Here is an 11,336-nt window from a genome sequence, read left to right as displayed (position 1 = left end):
AAAAAAAAAAAAAAAAAAAAAGAAGCTTAGTCCACATCAATGCTATATTAACAAATAACAAATTTAATAGCGTTTACAACAGCGACATCTGTTGATATTACTGGTCACTACAGAAAAAATAAATACAGGTTTTCGGGAAGTTTTTTTTAATGCAACAGTCAGTATCACTTTATGCTTTATACTGACAGTTAATGAATCAAACAGCGTCACATACTGTACACCAACTTAATACTGACGATTAACCGTTCAGCACATAGGTTAGAAGCCCTTTTGTAACTTTTCAGTTGTCTGTAAATCCAGATCTTACAAGCGATAGCGTCGAGACATGATTCGACCAGATCCAGTAAAACAACTTCACGTACGAAGATCGAAGTATGAGCCGTGTCCTCTCGTGCAATTTTACACACACACACAACCTATGAAACTCGAGATATGATTCAACCAGATCCAGTAAAACACTTCGCAATAAAATTTCCTGACATTTTGTGTGCATGCTTATAAGGCAAAAACTTAAGCATGTTATTAATTCATGCATTTCTAAACATTCGAAAATAATCGTGTTCTAATCGCTTACTTATAAGCTTAAATTGTTTAAAAAAAATATTTTAAACAAAAAAAAAAAGAACCTGTTTATAATAGCGTCTGAAATAAATTTTAACATTAACTTAATTGACTAATTAATTATCGCTATAGGTAATCTAATATTTTTTACCCTTGTATGGGGTTTCTGAATATTAGGATAAAAAGAGGATAAAACTGTGTTTTTTAGGTGCTTGAAGAATAAATAATACTACTTAAAAGCGAAATTTCACTTGACCATACAAAATAAGAATGGTCGAGAGATTTTTGGAGATTCCCCAATTTTATTATCCCAATCCCTTCTTCCTTTTGAGAAATACATAGATATATTGTGAAATCACAATAAAATGCTGTGTCCGCCTCGAAGTCGAACCATGAATTCTAGAATTACAAGTCCTCACACTTACTGCTGTCTATTAAGTGACCAGAGGTACCCACTAATAGTTAATGATCTTAGGATTCGAATCGATCTACGATTCCGTTTCGGTCACTTCTGTGTATACTTCGTCTTGTATTTGTGGTTGGTTAAAATCAGTCTCTGAAACGCCATCCCCAAACTTATCCCAAGTTAGCTCTGAAAGGCCTCAATGCTTCATGCCCAAGTTAACTCAGAAAGGCCTTACTGCATCATCTCCAATCTTGTCCTGGTTAGCTCTGAAAGGCCTCACTGACTCATCCCCAAGCTTGTTCCAAGTTGGCTCTAAAAGTCCTCACCAACAAGCTTGTCCCAAGGTATCTCAGAAAGGCCTCTTCCTCAAGCTTATCCCAAGTTATCTTAGAAAGGCCTCACCAACAAGCTCATCCCAAGTTATCTCAGAAAGGCCTCACCAACAAGCTCATCCCAAGTTATCTCAGAAAGGCCTCACCAACAAGCTCATCCCAAGTTATCTCAGAAAGGCCTCACCAACAAGCTCATCCCAAGTTATCTCAGAAAGGTCTCATCCCCGAGCTTGTACCAATGTAGCTTTGACAGGTTTCTACCAAGCTTGTCTCAAACCTAGCTCTGAAAGGTCTCATCGTATCTTCAATGACTAAAACATCGCTACAGCATTAATAAATAAGCACATAATGTTGTAGTCACTACGCCAGATAATGCTGGCCAAGAATGAACGCATTAAATAACTGATTCTTACAGATTTCGACGAAATATTTATTACAGAAATGATTAAATCTTTGGAAGAATATAACAACAAACAAAAATTTCACTTCTTTCTGGTGTTAGCTCAATCCAATTTGATTTTGACATCTTATGGAAAATAATAATAATAACGAAACTTATAGCAAAAAATTAATTAATTAATAATTCTAATAACCAATCTTTTTATTAAACACCATATAATGAAAGCTAAGAAAACAATTAATAACACTTTAAAAGAAGATGTCTTGCTTTATATTTATGATTGATCTAACATACATCTAACACGTTTTTTTTTGTATTTGTAAATTTACTTTGAACCTTCTGTAAACAGATTCACAGTTCAGCTTATTTTGTTACACAGAAAACTCTTGGACAAATCCGTCTTTATTAACAACTCTATACAAACATGTTCTCTTTATTCCAACAAATTTCTTGTCTGGGATATAATTATTATTTTTTATATACAGCCCTGTCATGAAATATGAACTTCATTGGTCTGAAAATTAAGCTTTTAAAGACTTAGCCTTTGAACAAGTGCCTTTAATTTCTCTTAAAAAACAAGCAGTTTAAAACTGTGTGAATTGCATAATAATAAATAAGTTTCTTAAAATGCCTTGCATAAATAATATTGTAAATAATTGTGTAAATAGAAAAATGTGCATGTATATAAGTAAGTAATTATCCAATAACACCATTTAGAAATTGTGCAATATATACACATACACATGTATATATATATATATATTGTAATATGCGATTACTTTGTCATAACAATAACAAACGTCATATTGCAATAAGTAAGTTTCAAACTTATATTTCACTTTCTTTTATCGGTTACCATGTGTTTTAATGATTTTCTTAAGTGCAAATCTACAAAATGGGCTATCTATGCTGTGCCCTCCATCGTTTTTAGCATCATAGGCCTTCAGACTTCCGCTTAGCCACTGAGAGATACCATGTGTTTTTAAACATGAAATAATCCGGTAAGTTTCTTGAAAGAGTTTTTACTGCTTTTTGTGATAGTACCTGATCCTCGAGAGTCATGAAACTATTTGTGTGTGTGTGTGTGTGTGAGAGTTCATGTTTTTATTGTCAAGTGGTTTGTTGTAATCTCAGTGTGTTATACAGCCAGTTTCGATAGTTGTTTGTTTTAGCATAAAGCTGTGCAATCTGCACTCTGTCCACTGCAGGTAATCGAACCTTGGATTTAGTATTGTAAGTCCCAAAAGTTAATGCTGACCAACTTGGGAAAAGAAGGAAGGGATTTGTAACACAATGGTTAAGATTTTGTTATTAAGCACAAAACTACACACAATGGATCACCTGTGCTGTGCCAATCGCAAGTATCAAAAATCAATTTTTAGTGTTATAAGCCCTCAGATTTACTGCTGAGCTGCTAAGAGGCACATTTTGACTGGTAGATATTGTTAGAAATATAAAACAAATCAAGTGTTTAGCTCATAACACAAATCACACTAAAAAAATTGGTGAGCTATTTCATGCTATGTTCCATGATTTTAAAAACAGCTTCCAAATATGTTTGTATAAAATAAAAATTCATGCTATACTGAGGACAACAGCATTTTGGATGGCCAAGGACAGAGAAGAATTCTTGAAAAATGAAGCATTTAGTTTTGCAACCACTGGTTCAAGTTACAGTAATTCTTGATTATTGAATGTCAAATCAAACCATTAGAAGCTATCTCATCTAGTAGTACACCTGTCATTCCTAATGACTAACTAAATAGTGATCATATAGTATTATACCTTCTAACCCTAATGATTAATAGTGATCACATAGTATTACAGCTGCTAACCTTAATGACTACATAATGATCACATAGTATTACACCTACTAACCCTAACGAGTAACTAGTCAGCACATAATATTACACCTCCTAACCCTAATGAGTAACTAGTCATCACATAATATTACACCTGCCAATCCTAATGACTAACTAAGTAGTGATCTGTGCAAATATGGTGTATTGAACATGACATTAGGCTTAAAAACTCCTAGTGAAACAAGCCTCGTGTTTGCATGGAAACTGGTCATAAAAATCCCATACAAAAGGAACAAAAAGAAAGAGATCTGGATATACAGGCAGCATAACCACATCAAAGGAACTGCACTTAATATTAAGCCTACTCTAGAACTGTTCTAAGTTCAGTTGCTAATTTGGTCATGTTACCTAACAGTTAAAACTAGCAATCTCAACAAAATTCACTCTCTTTCAAGGGTTGAAGAAAACGAAACAGAACCTTCCTGTCCCTAAAAAAATAGATGCATGTAATAAGTGCACTTGCACAACATTGCATTTAAAACGATAAAGCATGCACATTTTAAGTATCAATATAATAGCAAGAAAGTTTTTCGGAAACGAGGAGGGGGGGGGGTTATCAAGGTATCTACAGCTTCTTCTCCAAGGAAGAAAACTCTGCGGAGTCAAAAATTCAAATTTCATCCTGTCACATCTGTGGAGAAGATATGTCGATCGTTCACGGTAGCATTGATGACATTTTAAAACATGTAAGAACCAATTAGCATGTAAAGGTAACCAAAGATAGCAGTACAAACTAAACCATCAGCTCCTTTTGTAATTCTGGTTTGTCAGAGATTCATATTGAATGCAGTTGTTCATATCATATGTTGAAAAACAAACACTACATTGAACACTGCTAAAAAAAAAAGATATATATATATATATTTTGATGGGCTATTTCATGCGATGATGCTATGATCCCTGATTTTAACAACATTCCAAATATGTTCGGACAAAATAAAAATACATGCTATATGGAGTGCAATGGCATTTTAAACAACCAAGAATGAAGCAGACTTGGTGCAAAATGGAGCATTTAGTTTAGCAACTGATGGTTCAAATAACAGTAATTAAACTGTTGCACATCATTTGAATCTTAGATTGGGTCAGGTAGAAGTACTTCTAGTATATTGGATAGCACTGTCTTATGGACAGATAATTGAAAAGACTTGGCATAAAGTGGGATCACCGTATTTTTCTCTTAAGGGTAATGAAATGCAAATTCAAAAGTATTTTTAAGTTTTTGCAAAAGTTAGTCTAAACTTGCGTTTGTGAGTTGCCATTGCCACCTTGCTGCTGAACTCCTAATCCAAACAGAAGAACTATCAGTGGCCATTTATTACTACTTTGGGCACAGTGTAAAGAGAAAGTTGAAAGAACAAGAAATATTTTAAGAAACGTCAGAGCTTATTTCACATCAAGGCATGACTGTACGTCGAAGAAACTGCCGTTTACAGAGGAAGTATTTCAGCAGGCACAAACTGTTGGTGTATCACAAAGATAATCCATCTCTTTCAGCTCAGTTAAGTTATTCACAAAGAAGTTATCTATTCTCCTGTAACTGGCCATGACAAAGAGTGGAGCTTGTTACATGACCACAAACGTGGAAATGAACAGTCAAGATACAGCAACTTAGCAAGAGTTGTGCTTGTCGTCCCTCACAGCAATGCTGAGAGTGAATGGTTTTCTCCTTGTTAAGATAAACTAGAACAGAAACAGGAGTACAATGAGCAATCACAAGCTGAATGTCTCGGTCGTTTGAAAGGAGAAGACACTGAAGTCAGCCATCTTCCTACAGAGACATTTCTAAAAATATACAGCTTTTACTTCACTGAGAGCATATTATAAACTCGGTAAAGTTCAAAATACAAATAAATTCCTTCTGCTTTTGATTAATGTTTTCAAGAAACAACCTTTTATGTGTAAAAATCAGCACAAAACCAAATGGATTAAATTTAGTGATTTGCAAAAGCTATGTGCATATAGTTTTAATGTTCCATTCTAGTGAACAGTGTTTGATATTTCTGCTACAACTCTTCATCTTCAGTCACTATAAATATCAAGGTGGGCAGGATGATCATGAGTACCTTATACTGCATTGAAAAAGTCATGCACATCACAAAAAACAAACTATGCACCTCTCAACTGCATACTCTCCAGCTTGACCCATGTATTTTCAAAAGTTAGTAGGTCTGATGTATCAAAGTAATTCTTCTAGAATGAATTATAAAAAAATTGTTTGCTGTGAAGTCGACTAATTCCAAGGTTCGATATAAGCACCTTCATATAAAACTACATCGTGTTCAGAGAACCAGAAGTGGGAGCAAATAGTTTGTGAATATGCGAATGAAGTGAATTAGAAGGATCAGAGATGGAATTAATTGTTTTATGTGCTTGTATGTAATAAAGAATGACTTTGTGAAGCGAGTCAAGATTGAAGACAAAGTGGGGAAAGACATGTAAATATAGCTGTCTGCTCAATCACTGTAAACAGAAGTGAAAAAAAAACACTTATATAACACTTCAGTACAAATGAAAAAATGATTAATATAACATAAACTTCTACAATACATAACCTCATGAAATCAGCACCATTTTATACCCTGAAGATACCACCAAATATTATATTTAAAGAAAGTAATATAAAGTGTCCATTTATTCAAGACACATGCCCAACTTCCTGCACCAATTAGACGTTCATTAAAAATCAATTATTCATGCCCAATAATTTCCTAATTTTAGGTTTGTTTGCCATGCTATTGGATAAAAAGTTGCACACTATACCTTAATCTCCAAATAGCCAGTAAGATTTAGTTTTGGTGAACTTTTCCATAGTCTGATTCCCTCATCAATTGCTGTTCTCATTTAACCTACTTTGAAATAAAACTTTTACTTTGTGTATTACTTAAATGCAAGAGGTTCATTAAGTAAAAGAACATGTGCATTGTACAAGACATTATATACTGTTTTACTTCACCAATAAAAGAATATGAAATATAACAGTTTGGACATACATATAACTGAAATTTTACATTCCAGTAAATAAACACATAATGAGATTTAACACTAAAAATATACCAAATTAATCTTACTTAAACACAAGTTTCCTTTCTATTATTCAAATAACAGTATTACGACTTGTGCTTTATTCGCACGTACTCGTGCCTAGGAAGTACCTTACTTTTTTATTACCAACTTTGACTTGAAAAAAAATTACAATAACTTGATATTCAGCTGTGAATAGCCTCGTGTGTAAACAATACAAAATGGGTCGCACCAACTAACTCCGAGACCAACAGAATATTTTAAGTGCTAAAAATAGACATTTCTAAACCAATCTTAAAAAATTCTTAACCTTTGGAGGTTAATAACTCAACAATTCTTAAACAAAAGTTTTATTAGACACCACAATATATTAAAAAAATTGCTGAAAGCACTGCTTTCTCACTTATTTTTCTCAGTTTCTGATCTTTATCAAATGTGTTGCTCACAGTATTTTGATCCATCTAGTATTATTATTATTCTAGCATGCATCTCTCATTTTTACATTTATACATGGAAGTAATATTAACACCTTGCCTTTTTGTAGGTACATTTTCCCTGCAACAGTGAGACTGATAATAAAAGCTATTTATATCTCACTATAAAAGACACCTTGACATAGTTTTTTAATTGCGTGTTTCAGTCAGCTCCTGCTTAATGATAAAACAAAAAATACAATATTTCTAAGAAAAAACGAACTTCATTTTTACAATGTCTTTGGTCACAAAAAGACAGTAAACTAATTATCTAAATGTATCCAAAGCAACTGGTTAAGTCTGCAACATTCTAAGTATATCCATTCTGTGGCCACTAGTCAAAGCTATACCATTATATGTATGTCTGTATTTGTTATTTCATTTAAATTTTTACGCCACTTTTCTTGCGAGGAGAATCGGTAAAAAGTCTCCAAATGTTCATCTATATCTAAGCAACTGAAAATGACATGCCATGAAATAGTAATACAATTTTTACATTGAAACGTTACATATATTACAAAACCCACTTTTAATAATATCAAACTGTTATTATCGGCATCAAAAATTTTGTTTATTTGTTGTTCCTTGCCAAATTAAAAAAAGTTAAGGTTAATAAGTTTGTATGCACTGTGTGAAGATGCAATATATATATATATAGAACAATAATAATAATAAGAAGCAGAAGTTATTTTGGTGTACTGGTTCCACCAGTCAAAATCAGAGTCACCCTACTTAGCATCTACTTGTGTATTTCATCCATAGGAACCTCGTGTGAGCTTACACTTTCTGACTGACCATGTCACAAACAGTTTCTCTATAAATTAAAGATTTATTTCAAGTTATATCTCTTTTTGTGAGCTTTTCATTCTTCTACTGGAGCATTTGAAGCCTCCAGCATAAAGAGTTGAAGTCTTGCCAAAAACAAAATCTTGAAAAAATCCAAATGCGACTTCTACTTAGTTTAAGTGGGTTTTAAAAGATGTAAAATGCCACTTCTACTTAGTTTAAGTGGGTTTTAAAAGATGTAAAATGCCACTTCTACTTAGTTTAAGTGGGTTTTAAAAGATTTAAAATGCCACTTCTACTTAGCTTAACTGGGTTTTAAAAGATGTAAAAGGCCACTTCTACTTAGCTTAACTGGGTTTTAAAATATGTAAAATGCCACTTCTACTTAATTTAACTGGGTTTTAAAAGATGTAAAATGTCACTTCTACTTAGTTTAACTGGGTTTTAAAATATGTAAAATGCCACTTCTACTTAATTTAACTGGGTTTTAAAATATGTAAAATGCCACTTCTACTTAATTTAACTGGGTTTTAAAATATGTAAAATGCCACTTCTACTTAGTTTAACTGGGTTTTAAAATATGTAAAATGCCACTTCTACTTAATTTAACTGGGTTTTAAAAGATGTAAAATGCCACTTCTACTTAATTTAACTGGGTTTTAAAAGATGTAAAATCATTCTAAAAGTTACTTGTGTGTGTTGCATCTGCATATTTCTTTAAATTACTACAGGTTTGGTATTGTTTACTAGTGTAAATGGTTTGTAATACCTCTGAACAAAAACTGTAGGTTCAGAAAAGTTTTACATCTGCCATTTTGGACAGTAAGGATCTTTGAACAAAAAAAAGGATAAGGATGATCTTTTGATAGTTTCTAAAATGTAATCTAATGTACTTAAAACTGTATGCACCAATAACTAGTATATTATACACTACACATAATATGGATTGACCAAAATGGGTCAGAATAGTTTGCCATGAATAAAAAAAATTAGCATAAAAGTAATTTCAACTCAGATCTTAGAAGTGATTGTGACTGATGTAATTCATATTCATCCATTATTAGAAAAAAAAAACTGAAACTAGTGTACCAGTTCTTTCTCTTATATAATTAAATTTTAGCTATTTTCACATACTATAATATCTATCAAATTACAGTTATTGCCACACAAATTAGAATTTTAATATTTGATTCTATATATGTAACTTATATACAAAATAAAATCTTCAATATCAACTCTTTTTTTTTTTCATACTTCTCAATCGGCACTCTACCATAAAATACAAAATTATTGCTTTTGTACTTTGTAACTAAAATAAACAGAAGTTTTACAGTGTTGTAACCACACTATATTGTTTTCACTTTCCAAGAGGTTTGAGTTCCTAGCCATCAGGCTAGTCACAATAAATTGTGTGGGTTAGTATGGAAATCAGAAGTACTCGATATTCATACACTAATGAAAAAGAGTAGGAACAACAAAGAAATAAATAACAAATGATTGCCAAATAATTAAAATCCCTGATGATTTTTTCCCAATTAATTAATAGTTCCACTACTGGATTTATCTTCAGAACTGTTTTCTTGTTTATCGCCGGAAGACTTTATTCAATCACGCTCAAGGAAATAACCTGTCTTGATTAACATTATAACAATGATAAGCACCACATTTATTTATGGTTTAAAACTTTGTATGAAAAAGTTAAAACAGTCACTTAAAAAACCAGTTACTTCTCTGACAAGGACAGTTGTATAGCTCTTGCTATATGTTCTTCTTCTTCCTTCCTTATGTTCTGTTCCTCCAGTGCAGCTTGGTGAGAAAGTTGAAGTGCTAGAGTCAGTTGAGGATCCTCAGAAGGATCAGTGGACCGCTGGAGGGCACAGCTGTGTTCAAAGTTGGACACAAGAGCAAAATTATTGCAGTTCTGATAGTCGTTCATACTATCCTGTATGGCTCTACAAGAAGAAGTAGGATGTCTTAAACATCTTTTACTGATCAACATTAACAAATGAACACAAAATAGTGCAAGTCTTTCACAAAGTTACATTTAAAAAGAACACTATATTTAAATAAAGTATGTTTTTTATTATTTCACTGCAGTAACGATGCACAAACATCAAACGTTATTTCTCTCTACTTAGACAATGAAAAACATGACTTTCCTTAAACAAAATAATTCTTTAAACAGGAAATTGTTGTTTGAGCAAAAATCATACAATTGACTATCTATGCTCTGTCCACCACACAGAACTGAACCCCCAAATTTTACCAGGATAAGCCCATAAACTTACTGATGACTCACTTGGGGACTTAGGACGGATGATGATTTTAGTTACATTATAAAATCAGTGTTTGCTATATCATTTATGGCTAATACAGTAAATGAAATTTACATTATCTAGACTCGGATCAAAATGGAGAACTATTGGAACCCAAAGATTGGTTATCCGTCACAAAAATACAGAATTGTAAATATACCTATCTCATTGCACTCATAAACGGTGGGTGAAATACTGCTAACTAAATCAGTGGCTCTGTAGAGGTTCTAACTTTCTATAAATCTTTTTTTTTTATGCTTCCTTTTACGAATGCTTAGCGAAACACCTTGTGTTTAAATACACTCACAACTTGTGAAATGTGTATAGCTCTTTATTTTCACAAATTAAAACTGTCTCAAATATCGAACACAGAAGTCACAACCTAATCAATAGAAAAAAAGACATTACTGATAGTAATATAGACAAATTGTATAAATGCTTAGAGCAGCAGTTCCCAACCCTTTTTTTTACCCCACAGTCTGACAAAATCTTTGTAAGAAAGTTACGGGCCATTAGGAATATACAGGTCTATAGAACTGCTTCCTAGCTTATTTTCTTCTAGAAGTTTTAAAGTAACAATTATGAGGCTCAGTGTTCATAACACATGCACAGATTATAGATTCCACAAAAATCAAATTTACATAATGCATTTTTCTCTCGTTTTTTTTTTCAACTCTCAATATCTCTATGAACCAGCAGAGGTCCACACATTAGCAGTTAGGAGCCTCTAATCTAGTATCTGAAAATGATATACATACTAAGCTAGTCACAATTTCAACATAAAACCATACTAATACATCCTACCAATAAACACTACCATACGGATTCTAATTTTACTTTATTAATGTTATTATTATTCCACATTCACACAGGTCCAATAACGTTTTCAATTCATATCTTTAAATTTTACAATTATGTGGAATAAATTGATGAAAAGCAGCGAGACAGTCAGAATAACTTTCCATTTAATTAACTTTTATTTGGATTCGTGTGTATTAAGGCAAATATACGCATATATATATTCATTTTACAACAAATATACTTAAAAAAGTAAAAAACATCCAATAGGTGTAAAATAATGAATCTAAGTTTCAAATGGACAGCAACTGTCTGTTGTAGAAACCTACAAGGTGGAAGACTTTCGAAACGTCGTCCTCTACATTTGTAGGTTTTTACA

The 11,336-nt window shown here is 32.5% G+C and overlaps 1 protein-coding gene across 1 annotated transcript in view; it reads right to left on the bottom strand.

Moving 5' to 3' along the window:
* Positions 1–9,091: 9,091 nt before the first annotated feature.
* LOC106468290 (ankyrin repeat domain-containing protein 13D-like) overlaps positions 9,092–11,336 on the bottom strand; it is a 30,328-nt gene continuing 28,083 nt past the window's right edge. The window contains exon 13 of the mRNA XM_013928709.2: positions 9,092–9,796. Within this exon, the coding sequence (XP_013784163.1) occupies positions 9,568–9,796 (229 nt within the window). The 3' untranslated portion in view covers positions 9,092–9,567. The remainder of the gene's footprint in view (positions 9,797–11,336) is intronic.

Source organism: Limulus polyphemus, unplaced genomic scaffold, assembly GCF_000517525.1.
Source record: "Limulus polyphemus unplaced genomic scaffold, Limulus_polyphemus-2.1.2 Scaffold2950, whole genome shotgun sequence".
Classification (NCBI taxonomy): Eukaryota; Metazoa; Arthropoda; class Merostomata; order Xiphosura; family Limulidae; genus Limulus; species Limulus polyphemus.
Note: the sequence above shows the minus strand (reverse complement) of the source record. Positions and strands in the feature narration are given on the sequence as shown.